The 21,229-nt window shown below is 40.1% G+C and overlaps 1 protein-coding gene across 4 annotated transcripts in view; it reads left to right on the top strand.

Moving 5' to 3' along the window:
* The first annotated feature begins 8,216 nt into the window (after window positions 1-8,216).
* The window catches only part of RBM26 (RNA binding motif protein 26), a 55,956-nt gene continuing 42,943 nt past the window's right edge, over window positions 8,217-21,229 (top strand). For all 4 annotated transcript variants that reach the window (XM_017837201.1, XM_017837200.1, XM_017837202.1 and 1 more), the window contains exons 1-2: window positions 8,217-8,550; window positions 21,001-21,119. In XM_017837201.1, the coding sequence (XP_017692690.1) occupies window positions 8,480-8,550; window positions 21,001-21,119 (190 nt within the window). In that variant the 5' untranslated portion in view covers window positions 8,217-8,479. The remainder of the gene's footprint in view (window positions 8,551-21,000; window positions 21,120-21,229) is intronic.

Below are 21,229 nucleotides of genomic sequence, written 5' to 3'. Positions count from 1 at the left end.
GGCCGCGGCAGATGAACCTCAGGATTAAAGGGTGGGCTCAGTTCAGCGCACGCTGGGTCTCACCTAAAAAATCCACTGCGCAGGCTCGAAGGGTCAATGACCTTTCCCAAATCTTCGCTCGCGAAGACTGGCCATTATTATTATTATTATGAAGAAGAATAGTTAGTGTGAACAATACAGCTTTCACCTCAAATATAATAGAAGGTATCCTTTAAAATTCTTTGCAGTGTTTCTACTACATTCAACATGGAGCTCTTACATCTGTAGTATGAAGCCATCTGTGCTGGGTTAGTCACCTGACTTTTCAGAGCAGTCTTTAACAATGGCTGGCATTCAGTCTTAACTGAAAAAAATATTTATTTACAATTAAAACTAAATTAGTGGTTTCAAGATAAATGGATAAAGTTCATTATTGCACTTATTGTTTTCTTAATTTACTACGATTTTGATTATGATCTTAGATAGCTGAGCCATCTCAGAGGCAAAGGAGGTTCATACTGTGGCTCAGGGATGCCTTATCTCCAGCATGGTGTACCCTGCACAAAAACTCAACAAAGCAATTTTCCTCTACTGTTGTTAAACAGGAAAGTGAGCTGGGCATAAGATGTAGCAGGAAGGGCAAAATCAAGACCCTGCTTACTTCCTCCTATGGTTTTTGTATTATTAACATCTGAAATGGAAAGGGTACCATGTCTTCTATTTCTGTGTAGGATTTGCAAAGCAAAATACACTAGACAGCACCAACCCCAAATCTGCCACTCCAGGAATCAACTGTCCACATGCTGTGCAATGTGGCCAAAACTGTACGCTTGAGGGCAAAAATGGGACAGGGCATTAGGTGGTGTGTAAGACACACAGTTGACAGGACTTTGAAAATAAAATTTGAGATGGACCAACTTAATTACTAGGGAGCCAGCCTCTCTTCCCTAGCAGTAAATCCCACACACAGCACATATGCTCCATGACATGAAAGCTGAGACCACAGCACCATCAGCAGCATCACGGTTGCCTCCAGACTCACCCAGCCACTTCCTTCACAGCAGTTTGCCCGAGGGAATTGGGGAACGTGGGCGGCCACTTCCCCCACATGCAGGCACAAATTCAGGTGTGGCTCTGCCCCGTAATCGTTTGCTCCTGCAAACCACAATGACACAGATGGTAGCTGCTGAGTGCATTAAGAAGATTTCTGGAAGATGAAGTTCTGCTGGTTGGTGTGTGTCATAGGGGCAGAGTTACGAGCTATGTCTTTCCTTTCCTGCTCCACCGCGATCTCGGAAGAAGAGGAAGTATTAATTACACCTTAGGTCCTTTTCGAGTCATCCTTCCCATAGGCACAAGCAGGGGCTAAGCTTAATTTTGCTGCCATTGGCAAAGCGGAGCAATCCTGCCCCTGTGTTAGTACAGGTTAATGATCAAGTACACAACAAGCTATCCTTGCATCAGTACAAATTAATGACGTTCTACAACACCAGCATCTTGAATTACAAAACTGACCCTTTCTACTTTTTAAAACACAAGGCCATTCAGAGATACACGATAGACATTTAACATAGTGTGACTTCAGAAGTGTGATGTATTTTCTTTAATACCCACGAAATATGCACTACTGGTCTCTATATTTAAACAATAATTAAAACCACAGAGTTTGTAGGTTTGACTTTTGACCGTAACAACTTGTTATGACCTTGGCTTTCAACAAAACCTGTTGAACAACTGTTAGGTCATTTCAAAAAAGCACTGCTCAATTCTATAACTTGCAATCTCAAGCTAAATGCTACATGCACCAGCTCCAAAGATTTCAAACACTTGTGGCTTTGAGACACTCTGCCCAAAGCTTTTCATAGAATTGTGGCAGGGTTGAGGTTGGAAGGGATCTCTGGAGGTCAACCCTGCTCAAGCAGGGCCATGTTGAGCCCTTTTCTCCAGCTATATCACCTATCCACTTCCTGCAGCAAGAGAAAGCAGGAGACATACATAATCCCAAAGTTTAGGTCTGTTGTATAGAAAGACCATGGACAAGGAAAGTTGTCAAATGTCCACAGCTTATTTAATAATTAAATTTTTGTGGTTTCAAGATTAATGGAAGACACTGACATCTTACAGACTGTCTGCTCTGAGAGCTTTTACAGGCCCCATTTTTTACGTGGCAATGGCTCTGTTTGATTCAATTCACTATGTAGGAGTCAACAATAAAAAAGCAAAGGACTTGTCCCAGTCTGATGAGACTGAACTGTTTGCTAAGGAGGATGAGTTATGAGATAGACAAAACTCCATTCTCTCAGCAATTGTAATATCAAAATTAAGGGGCTTTACTCGAGGAAAATGTGGAAAACCAGAAGGAATAACAACCCTTTATTGAAAGATATATGTATGTTGGCAAAAATAGCAACAAAACCACAGAAGAACCAGACAGCAATCTCAGAGGGAAAAAACAACAACAACAACAGCAACAACAAAATGAATACTTCCCTGTCCTTTAGCACAGTCCTAATTGTGGTCTGCAGGGGCGCTGTGGGCTCGCTGGAAGGTGTAGGGCTCCGGCAGTCACCCCGCGGGAAGAGGGGGCTGGGGAGAGAGGTCCCGGACCGCGTGGGGAAGCCGAGAAGGAGATGGGGGGGGTCCTCGCATCCGTGGGGACGAAAAGGAAGGCAGACAGTACACTCCCACGGGAACTCACCGCTGTCCCAAGTGGGGGTGTCTCAGAAAAACTGCCCCTCCTCTCCCGCGGGCAAGCAAACTCTCCGTTGAGGCACAGCAGCTCCGGGGAGCGGGACAGTCGGCCAGGTCGAAGCCAACAGGAATGAAAAGTCCAGCCCACCAGGATGAACAGCCAAAAGAAAACTGGACCTCCGGTCCCCCTCACCAAAAAAATGCCTGTCTGCACCCAGGGAGCCAACAACGCAGTCTGCGTCCTCGTCTCCCAACCGAACCAGCCCCCCCCCCCAAATGGGCCATTAACCTAGGCAGGCTATATCTTTTGTAACGCTAATGACCTCCCTTCCCTCCCCCCCCCCTCCGTTTTTCCCTTGGAGTGGGGCAGGGGGAAGAATTCCCCTGATTTCCTAATCTATAACAGGACTAAACATTCATATAACATTGATCTTTTTGGGGCACAGTCAAGTAAGAGTAGTACAAAGCTGACCTGCTGCTCTGTGGAAGCACTAGTAGGTGTATTTATGGGAAAAGGCAGAAGTGCCTCAGCTTTCAAGAAGTGATAGACATTTGGTACTTGTGAAGGATGGAAGGGGAGTATTCAGGTTTGGAACAATTCTGTGACATGATCCTCAAAACTCACACTGATGCCTTCTGAGATGAAACTCACTATAGACAAGTCAAGGAGTAAAAGGGGGAATATCACTTGATCCTTTTACACAGAGCAAAAGCAGTACATCTACAGGTGTGTGTCCATACATGTCTAAATAGCAACTAATAGCAACCCCCAAAACTCTATGAATGCACAAACAAAAAATCTGAACAACATACGGGAATGTTTTTGTTGCATCAGTCCGTTCTGATGCCATCCAGTTTCATCAGCCCTGCTGTTTTAGCCAGTGTGTTGATGCTAGGGACTGTGGAATGCTGCAAGGACATGGAACCCTCTATGTCCAGATCATCCACTCGGATACATCTGAGGTCTATAATGCTTAAATGCTTTCTCTGGGAGACACTAGGAGCCCCAAGTCTGGAACTGGTATATTATATCCACTATGCCAAACCAGAACCACATTTAATACTGGAAGAAAACCTCCAATCAGAGATGAACATTTATATCCAATTTCAAATGCAATCACATTTTCCTAAATAAAAAGGTGAAGCATTAGAAGAATAGATTGATGAATTTCATAATGCCATAGACCAATCTGGCAGCTTCAAAGTAAAATTAAACTCACTAAAAATCAAAAAACCTAACCAACCAAAACCCATGCAAAGAAAATTTAACCTTTTTTCCTGTATGACATAAACACTGACTGATGAAGGTAGGATAGGTTTGGTAAAAAGATGAAAGTGTCTGAAAGTTACTCTCTTCTACAACTGCTTTTTGTATTAAAAAATTGAAGAGACAAATATGAGTTAAAAAGAGATCCATGAACATTGAAGACAACGTCAGCTTTCAAAGAAAAATTTTTAACACTTAAAAATTGCAACTTTACAAAGAAAATTGCAAATTGACAAAGATCGTTTATGAGCACAAGTATAATGGCTTTAGAGAGGATTCAGTGAAAACAAAATCTCAAGAAATGTAGGAAGGATCAATATCTCCAACTTTGCTGGCTACATTCAGCTCTCACGTGAGCAGGTGATACAATAAAAATGTGAATAAATACAACTCATTGTTTGTAGACATCAAAGGTCACTACATTGAGTTAGATAAGATTACTGCAAACTAACTGCACACCAAACCTATAAACTTTGGGAGTTATATATGAAAACATCCATACTACTCTGAAGAACTCCACAAAGTTTTTATAAACCAAAAGGGCTTTTAGGGATCTGTCATTGTGATGCGTGAATAAATAAGAGAATTAGATTTGTATTACTTTATTGACAAAACAATTTATTTATATTTTAGTTTACTGATGTTAAAACGCAGTTTGTATATTAATCCACAGAATATATATGTCTATTTTTGTAGTTTTGAAATTTCTATTATTTAGTTACTTAGTTCTTATGAAATGTTTGATATCCATAGATCATATCCATGATACAGAATATCACTATCATTTATCAGCTGGAACTGATTTTTTACGTGAAGGTGTCAAATTGTTGAAACCTAAGGAAGTATATTCAGTTCTTCTTTTGTTGCTTTCCAATCTTTTCAAAGATCCATTTTTTCCTTGTTATCTACTTCAGGGCTTTAATTGTACTGGTAGGGATAAAATCTAGGGTCTGTTTTATTTTCTCTTGGACAGTTTTTGAGTTTTACATTGAACAGCTACAGGAGAAATAGATACTTATTTGTCTCACAGAAATATGACAATCACAGAAGCACAGAATATTCTTAGTTTGAAGGGACCCACAAGGGTCATCAAGTCCAACTCTTAACTGAATGGCCCATATGGGAACCAAGCCCACAACCCTGGCATTATTAGCACCATGCTCTAACCAACTGAGGTAATCTCAGGGTTGTAGAAGTTAATAATTACTTTGACCCTTTGCACAGATTCTCCATTATGTTGCATTAAATGAAATATGATCTTCATGATGAGTACATTTTTATTAAAGACTATTTCTTTTCTTGTGTGTTTTAGAAACTGCTATTAAGAACCTAAAGATGTTGTGTCTTAAATAGAAACCATCTAAGGTATAGAAGTGACTTTATATTTCAGAGGAAATTATTTTCTCAGATCTAATAAATGGTTTTATTTTGTACTCCTCTAATTCTAGCTGTGAAATGAAATTAAATGAGCCTTGCCCGAAAAATGCTACAAAACATTGCAGTCACTTCTGAAGATGTGAGATGTAAATATTTATAAGGCTTTTATTATTTCAAGTCTGCAAACTCAAGAACTGGGAATATTAGCAGCATTTATTTATTTATTTATTACAGTTACTCTGAATATCACCACAGAACTGTGATAACAGTACACTTCTATAAAGACAGAAATGTTCAAAAATTACCACATGCAGACAAGTCTTATCCATTGCATAAAATGTATTTGTGAAAACCTTTTGGTGATCACAAATTTAATTTGCTTACAGCATTGTGCTTCTGAATGGCTGAAAATGAAAATGAAATATAGAAAATGAAATATCAAACAGAAAAGTTGCTACTGTGATTATATCTATACATTTATGTGGGGATGCCTTAGAGAATGTGTTTTCTTGCTGCCTGTTGTATATTCAGGGATTGATGTAGTTACAAAGATGAGAGTGGACTGATGCAGTGCTTGCCTGAATAATTTCCACTAGACACTGGTTTTTGCAAAAGATTAAGGGCCAGATCCAGAAACAAATTAAGATTCTTAACACAGTGTCTAATTTCTATGTGCCTCTCCCTTCAGAGACCCCTCAGAATCCCAGACTTAGTGACCTTTTTTACATGTTCACGGGGAGTTAACTTACAAGCTGGTTACTATGAGCCAAGGACTTTATACATGTCTATAGAACAGTCTCCAGAAAAATTCAGGCTCTGATGATTTTCTGTCTCCTGACTGGAGGTGCTGTTCACTCTCCACTATGCAAGAAAACTGAAGTTTATCTTGTAATTGGGAAGTCCCCACTGAAGTACCTACTAAGCTTTTAGTTTATTTGGTTGTCTTGCTACATTCTCCAGTTTTCAACAAGCTTTCAAGGATGATAATCAAGCCACAAATAATTATGGGTAGGCACCTTTAGCCTCCTCCAGCTCTCATTTAGCTGTCTCAGATCCTGGATTTCTTGGCAGTCTCTCTGCTGAGGTCAAGTGGCTCTCGGTGACATGGAAAATTGGAAATAAGGGTAATAGTTACCAATAACCCTTGCTCCATTTCAGGTGCAGCAAAGTTGAGCTTTTTCAAGCAGAAGTAAATACTAGTGGTGTGTGGTGGGTTCCTGTGGGCAGGATGAAGCTAGGGAGAGACCTTGAAGGAGTTCCCATGCCCAAAGAACAGGCAGGTATCATACCTTACATCCAAACACGACTTCTTGCCTTCATCCCTGTTCCCTCAGTCTCCCTCTGCTGTTATCCTGACACTGCGTGACAATGGTTGGACTTCAGGATGCTCATAAATTGACAGGTCAGCCAAGACCATCGCTGCTGTGTAATCTAAGTGAATTATCTGAAGTTCATCTCTCTCTGAGAACACCAGGCAGGCAGCTTGAGAGTCATCCGCTCTGCCCCAGGAAAGGCAGAATGAATGATTTTCTTGAAACACTTGCCTTTGTTCCCTGTCTGTGCAGAATGGTTGGCTCAGGAGCTCAGGTGTGATGCAGGTCCTTCAGAAGTCCACCAACAGACTGAGGCAAATTCAGTGTGGATATTTTCTTACAGCACACAGTTAACTCTGGGTACCAGTGAAAGCAGCAGAGTATGAAACTGGGACCCTCACATCAGGAAGACACGGGACTTCACTGCCAACTCCCATGGGGGAGTACTGGCTGTGCCTCCCTTTTGGCTTGTGAAGGGTCCAGTTCCTTACTGCAGCAACTCCCCTGGTTACCCAGGAGGCCAGGGAACCACTCTCCCATTGCAGGAATGCAGTGAGTCCTTGTGTTCATGAAGACCAATGGTATCCTGGGCTGCATTAGGAAGAGCTTTGCCAGCACAATGAGGAAGGTCATCCTGCCCCTCTTACTCAGCCTTGGAGAGGCCACATCTGGAGTGCTGTGTCCAGTTCTGGGCTCCTCAGCACAAGAGAGACATGGAACTCCTGGAGTGGGTCCAGGATGATTAAGGGACTGGAGCATCTCTCTTATGAGGAAGGGCTGAGGGAGCTGGGCCTGTTCAGCCTCAAGAACACACAACTGATAAGGGTCCTCATCACTGTCTCTGTCTGAAGGGAAGGTGTCAAGAGGATGGAGCCAGGCTCTTCTCGGTGGTGCTGAGCAATAGGACAAGAGGCAATGGGCAGAAACTGACACACAGGAAGTTTCACCTGAACATGAGGAAGAACTTCTTTACTGTGCAGGTGACCATGCACTGGAACAGACTGCCCAGAGAGCTTGTGGAGTCTCCCTCACTGCAGATATTCAGGAACCTTTGGATAGAATCCTGTGCAATGGGGTCTAGGCTGATCCTGCTTGAGCAGAAGGTTGGACTAGATGACCCACTGTGTTCCTTCCAACCTGAACAATCCTGTGATTCTGTGACCACATTAGCAATCAGGGTTTTCAGGAAACCAAAAAAAGTACATGCGCATTTCAGGCACGAGCCGGTAAAATATATTGGATTTTTATGGTTCTTTTGCCAGTGGAGCACCGTTCTGTCCAACCGCAGACCCACAGAGAGCTCCTCTCGGCAGGGGCCGAGGCCGTCCCCCCTTCCCAGCCCCTCTCCTCGGCCCGGCCCCGCCTCCCGGCAGACCCCGCGCGCCGCCTGCCCTCGCGAGATTCCTGGTTCTCGCGACAGCGCGGCGCCGCCATCTTACCCGTTCGCTCGGCGCTCGCTCTGTCGGGCGCTGCGGCTCCGGCAGCGCGGGGACTGCTCTGTCTCGTCCCGCTCCGTCCCGTCCCGCTCCGCACCCGTACCGGGCTCTCGGCCGCACCGCCTTCCGGCGGGGGGCACCCACACAGCGGCCGGGCCGCGCTCCCTGGCTGAGGAGCAGCGAGCGCGGGGCCCGCGGGGAGCAGCCGCTGCTGGGCTGGTTCCGCCCCCTCCCTGTCGCTGGGCCTCCGGCCCCTGCCAGGCGGCTGTGCCGAACCGGGAGGCGACCGCGGCCTCGGCGGGGGGTGCGGGGAGGCGCGGCGGGAGCCAGGGTGCCGGGCGGCGGGGCGGCGCGGACCCCGCCGCCGGTGCTGGTGCTGCTGCTGGCGGGGAGGCGGGGGGCCCGGGCCGCTCTGGATGGTGGTTAAAATGATCATAGAAAACTTCGAGGCGCTGAAATCCTGGCTCAGCAAAACCTTGGAGCCCATGTGAGTAGCCGCGACCCTTCCTCCCCCTCCCGCCCCCTCGAAATAAACCTGCCCCTTGCAAAAGATGGGAACCCGCAGGGAAGGGGAACGCAGTGCCAGAGAGGCCCGTGACGACACCCGGGAGGTGCCCTCCCAGCGCCCTTCTCCCCCGGCCGCTTTCCTTGAGGGGCTGCGCCGCTCTCCCGCTCTCCCGTCGCCGTCCTCGGCCGGGAGGTAGGACCGTCTCCCTCCGGAGGATGCAGCTTCCCCCCCTAGCGACCGCGTTCTTGTTTCCCTTTGTAGCCTAGGGGGAGCGGGAGACGCTCTGTGTTTGTGCAGCTCGTTGTGCCCCCTCAGCCCCCGCAGAGGCGACGGTAATAACCACGCTCCCCCCCCTTGGCCGGGGACCTGCACCGAGACAGCTCAGGTGCCACTGGGACGTCCTCCAAGATCCTAGGATGTTCCCGGTACCATTTGATGTAGACTCCCTCGCACATCGTTCTCGGTTGTTTTGAGTATTTGGCGCTCTCTTGTTTCCATGCCCTCAAATAAAAATTGCATCATAAGAGAGCTTGGGAGTAGGAGCTCCAGAGATTAATTTGCCTGTTTGTGAATATCTCCGTGGCCTCTAAGCATAACATTCATGTGAGTAAGTGGGGCTCCTCTGCAAATAATCTACGTCTTCCTTCTCTGGATGATATTTTAGTGGAACTGAGGTGTGAACTTAGTTTTAAAGGTTTCTTCTTCTGCAAGTATGGTGTCTGTAGACATTTCAGATTAAAGCATACAATTGTTTTGTCATTTTAACTACTACTTTAACATGTCTGAATTAAATTGCTGGAGTTGGTTTAAATCTAATGAATTAGAACTTCTAAATTCATTCTGGTGTTAACTTTTGCTCTGAAATGTTTGCCCACGATCGGTTTTACTCTCCTAAGTTTAAATGGGGGGATGGGGGAAGTCTGCTTTGTGCCACAGGTGTTAGTTAAGTGTATGTATGTACAGGTATAGTTTGTATGGTTTATGCTGAAGTAACTTGAAAAAGTTGTAAAATGTAAAATATTTTTAGGAGAGTTGGGTTGGGTTGGTTTTTTTGTCTGTTTGGGTTTTTTTTGGGTGCTGGTGTTCTTTTTTTCCATAGTGCCGCATCCAGACCACACTGAAATAGATGAATCTTAAAACTTAATTTCAGTGGACTTTGAATCTAGCCTGCAACAAATTGCACTGAGTATCTTTGTAATAAAAGGTTTAACTGTTAAGATATTATTTTGGGAGAATAAAAGAGCATCATCCTGTAAAGGATGGTGAATTACTCTTCCTCTTGGGTCAATGTAATGTAATATTCGAATAACAGAGCACGTTGTGTTCTGGGATAGTAGATCCATCTAGTTCTCTGCTGCATTATACTGACTCTTAGTCTCTGGATACTTTCTTGCATGATTATTCTGTTAATGGCACTCACCAGTTTGATGTCGGTATTTTAGAGTGTACTGGTTAAGAGGCTTGGAACAGACTTGGGCTGTTCCTTGATCCTCTGTTTGAATAGGAAACCATGAGATTTGCTAGCAATAGTCAGCAGTTAGAGGGTGAGATTGGAATTTTCAGCTTTACTGATCAGTGCAATTTTCTGTTTTGGTTTTTTGTTTGTTTGTTTGTTTGTTTTTTCCTAAAAGGACCAACATGTTTCTGTTAAGTTAAATGTGGTTTATAAGCAGATCAAATGTGGTTTCTGGTCTGGTGGATTTGGAGTTCTCTGAATTTTTAGGTTTTAGGAGGAAACAAACCAGCAGGGACTATTAAATTCAACTGTCATTCAGTTTTCTGCAGTGTCCTATGTAACTGCATTATTGAATAAATGTTGGAATTGGTGGAGATGTACTGTTGTTTCCTAGCAGTCAACCACTCTTGGAGGTGTTCCTGATCTCGGTTATCTGATGTCGGCTGTCTGAAATGTGCCTACAGCCATAGCTTCTGGCTGTATGTAAAGTTACTTCTAAAGAAGCAGCTGCTGTTGGTGCAGTAGTGATACAGTGAGGCCCTAAGTGCTCATCCTCTGGAGATATTGCCATAGCCTAAAAATGATTTTTGGCTTGTCTTTTCCTGTTAATGAAACAAAAACAGGTGCCAGCTGGTTTTGTCTAGTGGCTCTTTCTGTAACCTTTAGCTGCAAGATATGCTGCTTAATTTCCTAGCTAGACTAAGGAAGACACTACTGTATTAGATCATTATGGAGGTAGTGTCTGTGTAGTTTTAAGGGGAGAAGTGCAGTTAAGAAGAAACGTAACTAAATTCTCTACACACCTGTAACTATGTGCTGGTTATGTAGAACTGAGTAGTTAGAATATGATATTCTTTCCAAGTTGCCCTTTTCAAGCAGCTATCATTTTTTAATCAGGATATATAGCTTATTCCAAAGACCATAACATATGTACTTCTGAAACATAATGTTTCAGATTAGAATATAGAAGTAGCCATAAAAATTGTTTCATTTTATTATTTAAACTATCTTAAAAGTGCTGGCTTTTTAGTGTAATGAAACAAGTGTGTTACATAATTGTGTGGACTGGACGTCATTTCATTGTTGGATTGCTTGCATGTGGAGCCTCTGGGAAACTGTCCATAGACAAGAAGGGAGGAGAGAAGGGTGATGGAGGGTTTAAGATTTGGAATTTTTTGTTAATGGTGGGTTGTTGGGTTTGTTTGTTTGTTTTGGACTGCTCTAATGCCTGTGGCAAAGCCTTGGTGATCATCCATACAAAGAGGCCTTATCTGAGTTTTGTCTTGTTGCAGTGAGGCAGAAACTGCAAAAGCTACCATGCTGGAGCATTTGCAGTCCAGCTCTGCTTGAGGGGTGATGGGTCTCTAGTAACTTGCTACAGCTCTCCAAGGAGAGGTTTCTTTTTTAGTTTTGGAAATAACTCTTTGAGCAGCTCCATTGAGTGCCCAGAGAATTACTAAATATACATACAGAACCATTGCAGATACAGCTATGTAAATACAGTACCAGCGTAAACAAAGCAGGAAGAGGCTTCTTTTTTGTGCTGTGGCTGCTCTGTGTTTTACTAGAACTATCTTGCATGTTCAACTCCAGTCAGCTCCGTAAAGAAGGCATTTGTCACCAGTTGTCCTCATTGCTTGCAGACAGCAGCACGCTTAGTTTCTAGTGTTACACACCTTCTTGTCCATGGCATGGTTTCTGTCAAGCATTGGGAAATAATGTTAGACTTGGAATATAACCATATGCCTGTCACCTCTTATTTCTGTACTAACAAGGCACTCACTGAGCCATATCTACTGTGATGGGTTTCTTTTTTGCAAGTCCATTCCAGATACTATATAAACAGTGTACATAGTCCTTGCTGGAATATCAGGTTCTGGCTTGGCAAAGTTCCAAGTAGAGGTCTCTTCAGTTTTTCTTTTTCTTGAATTTGTTTGAATCTCTACTTGTGAAAAACCTACTTCTTTTGTACTAATGCTACACTCACCCATTTTGCTTTTAAGACATTGCAATGTTCTCCCCCTTGCCCTAATTCTCTACAATGGAAAATTTTCTTGGTTTTAATTACTTTGTATAAAATAAATTTAATAAAAATCTTTATATGGCCCACTGAATTTTACTTTCAACTTGATTAAGGCTCCCATATCTAATTTTTTTCACTTCACTGTATTTACAGGCTTGTTCCTCTGCTAAATCAAACTTGCAAGGAAGATGAAATAATATCTACAACAACTCTTATGCAGTATTTAGGCATACCTCATTGAAATGGAAAGGTTTTGTGCATTGGTTAATTCTGGAGGTGAACATGGTGTTGTAACTACTTATGTCAGATGGAATAAAATCAAAATTGTTTAAAGACTATTTTGAATATATTTATCATTGGAATATTTTATGGCAAACGATCAGTGTTCTCTGGTGTTCAGTTATGGCTTCACTATTCCATTTTTGTTTGTCATGCTTTTCAACCCTTATTTTTTGACTTCACACAGGTGGTGAAGAAAGCTGGCAAATAAAAAAGGTTTAATAGTGGTGTAAGGAATATGCTAATAATCCAAGACATCGAAAGAATAGAAAAAAGTTAAAACGAAAACCGTGTCATTCCTTTCTACAAACATGTGGCACACCATCCTCCCAGTAACACTCATTGGCCCATCAGGAAGTTTCTCTCATTTCCTGTGAAACTTCCCAAGAAATTCAAAAGCAGTAGATGTTTCTCTTCATTTCACTTCCTTTGTTAACACTTTGCATGAAGCTATTTATAACTGAGATAAATAAAGCATAAATACCCATCACTGATATGTCAGTTTTAACACTGGTTATTTTTCTACATGTGTTATGAAACTTGATAGTCTGTTCACCTCATTTATGTAGAGCTACTGTGTTTGAGAAGTCGAGATTCCTAGCTTAAAGTGTTGGTACTGCTAAGCTTCTGTGTAAAAATACTGTGTCGGAAGTAAAATATTGGTATTTCAAGGTATAGTTGAAAGCAGAAAATACAATGGAGAAAATTATTCCTGTTACAGGAACTCCTTCTTGTTCTTACAGTGAACATCAGCAGTGAAGTGGAACCCCTTGACTGCATTGCAAGTCATGAGATACTGTGATGAGTTTTGTGTTCTGCACTGAATGTGTGTTGGGCAGCCAGCAAGTTGACAGCTGTTCTGCCTCTCAAGAACTGTCTTGAATCTGTGGGTGGCATTTTAGGCTGCAGCTGTATCAACGTGTCAGATCTGATTATAATGTAATTTAGAGCTGTTTTAACGACATCTGTAATTTTCGTAGCAGCATTGGAGGCTGTTGCATTCCTCGATGTATTTCTATTACATTAAGTACCAATAGAGGGTTAATGAAAGTGAGCATCCTAAGAGTGGCCCTTCTCAGCCGCAGTAGTGCTTCGAGATAAAAGATGGATCTTGCTGAATGAGCCTGTCATTCATTTTACTTACTGAACGCTGTAACTTTTTATAGATTTTTTTTAGTAGCAACACAACAGAATGGTACAACTGCCTAAATTAGACAAGCTGCACTGCCCAATACGCAGTGTACATCTTTCTGCACCCACTCAGTCCTGAAAGTACAAGGCATTTCTCTCAGCCTTTAAACATAACCATGTCCACTTTGACTGATATCAAGAACTGAGCAGTATTTTAGTAATTAATCTTCAGGCAACAAAACCAGACTCTGAAATTTAGGTTATTAATTCTCTGGGTCAGAGTATGATAAATAACATGCTTCTACATGTAATTTATTTTACAGCAAGACCATTCACCGCCTGGAGGACTTCAGACATGGTCTTGAGGTTTCAATGTATTGTGATAGTTTAAATTTGTAAAGGAACTAGTTTCAGGACTTGCAGCACCTCTTTGGTTTGTAGATTAATTTTAAAACTGAAGAAAAAAAAATCCCCATAGTTTTTTACTATCCTAAAGTTGTGTGTGCATACTAGCTGTGTCCACAATGAAGTCTCAATTGAGAGTCTTTGCATTAGCTTGAAATAAAGAGGATGAAATATATCCGAAATGGACAAGTAGTGTTTTCGCTACAAGGAAACTTTTTGAAAGTTTCTTTTCTGTCTTCAGTCTTCTCCTTCTTCCAAGCGGCTTTTATCACCTAAGTGAGTAACTGTGTTCATTTTGTGGAAACTATCAGGTTTACGATTTAACTGCTACAGCATGGGAATTTTTTTTCCTTAGTGCTTCCCTTTCCCTGCCCTAGTCCCCCCCCCCAGATTGTAAAAAGGTTACATAATGTATAGTTAAATACTGCTTTTGTGTATTCCCCTTGGGGAACTTGTATACATCTTCCACATATTTTCACCAGAGGGTAGACCTTGAAATACTAGATTTTTTTCATAGAAGAGACATGTAGAAAACTGGGAATTAGGTTATATTGCCCAAAAGCTTAAAAATATCAAATTCATTTTCTGTGTAATGGTTGAGTTGTTGTCTAATAACTGTAAAATTTAATCAGCAGTTTGTTTTGTGATGCCACTGAAATTTTTAGCAAAATAAAGGATTATCCTAGTGTTCAGCTGGCTTCTCTAGTGTTTGCTACAGCTCCATAGTACCAGACCTGTACCAAATACTGTAGATACTACTTTTTAAAAAATGACGAGAAGTAATTACTCTTGTAAGGCTCCAATTCAAAGTGGCCAGTTCACTTATTAAGAGCAGACTTAAAGGTTAAATTGCAGCATGAAAAACTTTATAGCACTGGAAAAGTGTTTTTTCTGAGAGGAAAATATTTGGGCTTAGATATATCAGATGTTTCCTCAAGCTCATTATTTAATACATTAGAAGACTTCAGCTTTGTATATATGTAGGAAACCTAGAGTATGTATGTTTACTCATTCTGTGCTTTGTCATGTAAACAAACATTTGAGGAAGGTAAAGGAGCAGGATAGGCAATATTAGTAAGCTATTTAAATATGTGAATTTTTCAGGTATATTATAAACTTCACAACTATCATTCTTGAGTCTGCTTGATGTTTTATAGTTCCTTGTATTTCTTCTTCTTTCTCTTGGTTTAAGAATTCATCACATGGTGGGGTGTTTTAGTTTTGGGGGGATGTGTTTGGGTTTTTTTGTTTGGGGTTTTTTTGTTTGGTTTTTTTTTTGCTGTGGATCTGAGCATTCAAACAGGAGTTATAACAGCCTTATATTCAAAATTTGCTTGGTGGAGAGTTCAGAGCCCTGTTGGGGAGACATGCCCAAATGTCTCACTTGATAGTGGAATATTTAATCCACCAGGCTTTCAGATCGCTCTTCCCTTTTCGTACCTTTTACATTAAAATTACTCGAGCTTTGTCTTTCATTTCAGTAAGTTTTTGTACTGATGCTGAAACATTCTTGGGCACTAACCTGACAAGGTATGTCCTCAGCATACTGTATTAAAAGTTTTCTTTATTCTCTCTTAAGGAGTGAGAGATGCTTCTATTCACTGTCTTTTAAAATTGTTCTTCTGCAATATTTATGTGCAAAGGTATTTTTTAGTTTAGCTTATCTGCCTTTTAAGATTACTTTTAGGAAAGTCTTTCAGTATAAACTCTGTGCTAATAAGGGCTTTTGTATGTACAGCTACACCAGTAACATGTTTTTGCAAACACCTTTAGTTTGTATTCCACATACACTACATTTCTAAGTTAAGACTGACGTCTGTAATTGTGTGGTGATTATAAAAGTCAAAGTGCGTTGTCAGAAAATATTTTATATTTTAAAATATGTAAATCTGAGTATTGGAAATGGATAGATTGAGAAGTGTTTAATGAATTGCGAAGTATTTAAATGAGAAGAAAAGACTGTACAGAGGTGAGTTCTCTTCAGCCAAATTACTTTCCCCTTCTTAAATATTCATTATTAAAATATTTAAGGCTTAAAGTTACTTTGACAGTTACAGCTTTTCTCTTCTGGTTTATCTTCTTTATTTGAAATGGTAATTTCATATAATGACTGCAAAACTGGATGAGATCAGAAAAAAAGGATTTTGAACTTTTCTGTGAGCTTTGTTGCAGTTCTGAACTCTTTGTCCTGTGATTGAGCAAGATATTTGATTGGGTATTACTTTCCATTTTGAAGCTTTTATCTACTGCATAGCAGTTTGAGGTATCCATATAATTCTCTGAAGAACATGTAGAGATCTAGCAAGAGAATTCTTCCGTCTTAAATATTGTTTATTAAAGCAGGATTACATGAGCAATCTCCCTTGTTTAATAGACACTATGTATTCTCTGAGAGAGTACAGACTGGGAAAAAGCATTACCAGCGATAAAAACATTTAGCTCTAACGTACTAGTTACAATCGTATATATTCAGAAGAAAACATGTAAGAAAACATGTTATGGTGTTTAATTGTAGCACACACTGGGATGTACTTGCTGCAGTGGAAATTAATTCAGATTACTTGTGCCAGCTGGTGTTTGTTTGTTAAAGAAAACATGAAAGTGAAAACAAGAGGAGAAATATGATTACAGATGCTTATTAGTGCTTGCAGCACATGGCTACAAAATGTTGAGGGAATGGAGAATTGGGAGTCAAGGTTGGGAAGTATTGTCATTTCAGTGCATGTGAATGTTTTCCTAGTAGCCAGATTTTAGCATAAGAATGAAGTTATGTATCAACTTCTGTCACACTTTAAATGCACAGATTACATTTCTGCTCAGGACTGTGATGTACCATACCATGTTCAAGTTCAGCTATGGATTCAAACCTGTATTTAACAATTGAAAATATGTATCATTCAGTGAGTACTAGAATCAAAATATAAATTTACTTTTAGTTTTGAATGCAACTTAAAGTATTTGAAATGTGTTGGTGGTATTCTAATTTTTCTGAGTTGTCAATTAAGGACTTTATTCATCTTATAATATGCAAAAATATAGTAAGATATATACTGTATGATAAATCCTTGTGCTGCACAGTATATTTTGCTGCCATCAGCATGGGTGCCTTTCCTGTTTTCTTTAATCTCACATTACTTGTTACAAAACAATGTCGACTCTAAGAGCATAAAATGCAAGACAAAGAGGTTTAGAATAACTGATACAGCTAGCTCAAAAGGAGTGAAAAATCCACATATGCACAACACAGATAAAGCAAGCATATTGCATATTATTCACATACAAAGGCTGCTGTTCTGTAAGAAAATACTGTCAACTAGAGAACATAAGAACTTGTTTATCAGAAAAACTCACAGCCTCTGTAATCCAAACCAGCAGATTTTTCACTAAACCACTGGATGGAGAATTTATACCCCATACTTATGAATTCAGTTTGAATGAAAAAATAGAAAGGAATTGCGTTTAAAAAAAGCTACTCTCCCCCAAACAAAATCATCAAAGATCCAGAACTCTAATAGCTATAAAAACCAGAAATTTTCAGGCAGACCTCCTGTATTCACAGTTTAAATTTCTTTTTTGCTTCATGAGACCAGTTACTCCTCTCTTCCACCGCTTCAAGTTTCTAGCAATTTAATTTTAGCATCATCTGGAAAAAGGACATTTTATGAGAGTTTGAAAAGGAGTGTAGGTCAGATTATACCTTTGCTAGATCTGTCTAAAATACTATTTCCAGAAACAGGCATAGCCTTCACAGAAGTGTGGAGAAGACAGATCAATTGTTTGTGGGTTTTTTCAAGCTTTGAACAACATATATGGAAGAGGAGACTTCTGTTTCAAGTCAGTACTTGAAAAAGGAAGTCAGCCTATGTCTGCGTAAAGATCATTTGCAGTTTAATTTTAAAAAGTAAAAAGAAAGCACATTAAATCATACTGTTGACCTACAAAAGCATCTTCTCCATCTCAGTCTACCACAAAATGCATTGTATTCATTATTGCTTAATTAGTATCAATTTGAAGTAATTCATCTGTTAGTATTTAAAAAGAAGGTATTTGTTGAATAGCCAAAATAAATATACAATTTTAACTTGAAAGCATGTAAGTTCTTCCTGTTCTAGAAATTCCCCTGTACACATTGAAGAATAATAGTAGAATTCAGGACAATTGTTTTTAACTGTTCATATGTGGTTGTCTTGCATACAGAGTGACAAATGCTAAGACACTGCCACGAGAAAAAGTGATCGTGTATTTTGGTAATGAAAAGTACATTTTTAGTGAGGATATTTTCTTGAGACTGTCTTGAAGTTGGGTGGATGGAATTCAAGTCCTGGGATGGACAGTATTGCTAAGGTTTTCAAAGTCATCATGGCAGGGAGGGTTGAAAGCACTAATTGTTCATTATTTTTAAAGTTTTTGTTTGTTTGTGTTTTGGAGTTTTGTTTGTTGGTTTTGTTTGGGTTTGGGGTTTTTTGGGGGGGACTGGGGGTATTGCAGGTTTTGTTTGTCTGTCTTTGGGGGTGGGGGTGGTGATTTGTGGTTTGGGTTTTTTTGTTACCTGTTTTGGAGACTAGGTGGCTTTCCAGAAAAGATTTTCCATTTTCTATCCTGCTCATGAGAGAGGAATTGCTTTAAACTGAATATGAGGTTGTCATATAGTCAATACTGTAGGAGCTGGAGTATTAAAGTACATTGCAGTAACTAAAAGCAGGGTGTTTTTACTTTCTGGACTGACTCTTGGTTTTTTTCTTGGGTTTTTTTTTTTCAGTCTTTTCCCTCCACTAAATTTTGAGTGCACGTGTCATTTAAATAAGTTGTAGCACATTTTTTACAGTGACAGCTGACTGTATTATCAGATGAGAACTAAATTTGTGAAAATTGAAATTAAAAAAAAATCAGCTTATAATGTTTTATCTGATTTTTGTGAAGAATAGAAAGGTGAAGAAAAACTGAGGATAATCACATGAAAATAGTTGCCTCCCAAAAAATTGTTTTCCTGTTACGATGAAAACAGCACACTAATTTTCCAAGGCATGATTCAGCTTGAAACTGGGAGAGTACTGAAAATCTCCTGAAGTGCCATTGAAGTTGCATGAAAGAGTGGTAAAAAAAGTTAATAATTTTGCAAATTCAAGGATTGAAAAGTTATGAAACGCTGGTCTTAGGGCCTACTGGGGGCTGTACTGAATGAGAACCCTCATTGTGGCCTGTGGTGAAAACTTTTCAGCCTTGGGCTTTTGGATAATCTGCTTGTCTGGTGTGCTCAGGTGCTTGTAGCATTAAAGAGTCTCCGTAGTCGTTCTGCTCTCACTGTGGAAGGTTATGTGCCTGCTTCCAAGATGACTTGTGAGTGCTTGGACAGCATTTTCTTCTGGATAAAGAATTGTTAAATCTGAGTGGAGCAAACCAAATGTAAAAAATTTCTGAAGAATTTTCAGTCAGTGTGCAGTCTGTTTTTTTATTAACAGTATATATTTTCATTTTGTTCGTTCAGTGTGCATGGGTTCTTTTGGAATGTAGACTATGAACTCCCATGTCCTGTATCTATAAATAATGCAGACTAATACAGACTACTGTGGTACATCCCCTAGGATCTCAAGTATCTTTTACAGCATGAAATTCTACTACTGCCTGCTTTCTAGAGGATGCTGAATTACCTTTGAAGCTCTGACCTTTAACTTCAGGGCGCTGTGCTGGGCCCAGGCTATCCATAAGATCTCCTGAGAATGGATGCTGACAGATGAGCTTCCTTTGCTTAGCAGATATGTTTGCGGGGGGATGTTGCTTACTGTGCAGGAGATACGTGTCTTTGGGGAGGGGTGTTAGGTGGTGCAGTATGGTGATGGATCTGATTTCTTCCAATGTCCAAAATATATGTAATTTCAATGATCAACATTTGGATTGATAATTAAGATTCAGCATTTAAATTTTGTTTATTGTGGAAGGGATTTGGAACTTCTGTTCTATACCTTCATTGTGACTGTTGGACTAATATGCTAGAACAGTATTTGTGTAATATTCATATTCAGTGCAGCTCCCTGACCACGGATTAATTTTACCTATTTCTCAGTTATTTTTGCTAGAGAGAATGTGCAGTTAGGATGCGTCATTCCATTTTTTTTCCTCTAGTAGTTCTTTAAAATATTAGTACTAATTTTGATTACCACCCAGATAAGCTAGCTGTCTGTTTCACACAACTGATGTGCATCCCTTAAATCCTGCCTGATATTGTGGGGCCCGAAGTCTTCCTTTGGTTTATGCTAAATAACGGTATTTCAGACCAGTGTCTCACCATTTCATTAGTTACTGTCTTTGAATTATGAAACATGAAATGGTTTTCTGCAGTAGTCTCACTTGCTTTGGCAGGTTTTACTCTAAAGCACCAATACTTCATTGTAGATTACTATTTGTGATACAGTATAAAAAATACGCCAGTTATATTAAATAATGTTCTACTGAATGTGGATGTACGGCTTACTCCGTTGTAAATTCTTTGTTCATGTGCACGAGTCCATCAGCTTCAGCACTGAAGCACTCCGTACTTAATTTTAGATTGAATTCAGATGCCAAGTGGATAATGATCCCTTAATTTCCCTTTATTTTCAGAAACCTCTTAGGGAGGTTTCTGTGATAATATATGACTTTGGAATTTTGAAACTGAGTTTTTTTCAGTTAATCTACTCTTTATGGTGTTCATATGTAAGTAATAATAAGATTCTCTAGAAGTATATTTGAGTCTCTCTTGAGAGACTGATTTTCCCTCCCCCCCGTTAACAGATACTCAGTATTACATTTGGGATTAGTGATTCCATCTTGGGGAAATTATGGAAGTATTTGTTGTCTTTGTGATTATTTTTAATACTACTAGGCAGTTGATACTGTTTCACTCTAAATAGTTCATTCTAGTTTGCTCTCGTGTTTTCTGTGCAGTATTGTTAGGAAATATTCTAGGCAGTTGTTCTCTTGAGAAGTGATACTTAGCAATCTTAACGTATCTGGATTATGTTTTGAAAAACACCCCTGAGTATTTTTCAATTACTTTGCTAGGAAGTGTTTTTGCCCTGTGTATGTATTGGTCATACCAGTTTCAGATATTATTTCTGTAATTAATTGCCTTTTTTTCTTCTAATTAATCTGTTTGCAGATGTGATGCAGATCCATCTGCCCTGGCCAAATATGTACTGGCTTTGGTAAAGAAGGATAAAAGTGAAAAGGAACTGAAGGCATTATGTGTTGATCAGCTGGATGTATTTCTTCAGAAAGGTATGGGCTTTGTCTTAACAATTAAGTTAAAATTCTGTCTTGTTCAATTCATTCAAACAATCTTTTACCATGGAATTGTGCATTGACCTCTTTATTAGCTTTGTTACATT

Source organism: Lepidothrix coronata, unplaced genomic scaffold (genome assembly GCF_001604755.1).
Source record: "Lepidothrix coronata isolate B3197 unplaced genomic scaffold, Lepidothrix_coronata-1.0 Scaffold295, whole genome shotgun sequence".
NCBI lineage: Eukaryota > Metazoa > Chordata > Aves > Passeriformes > Pipridae > Lepidothrix > Lepidothrix coronata.
This window is presented reverse-complemented; position numbering and strand designations above follow the sequence as displayed.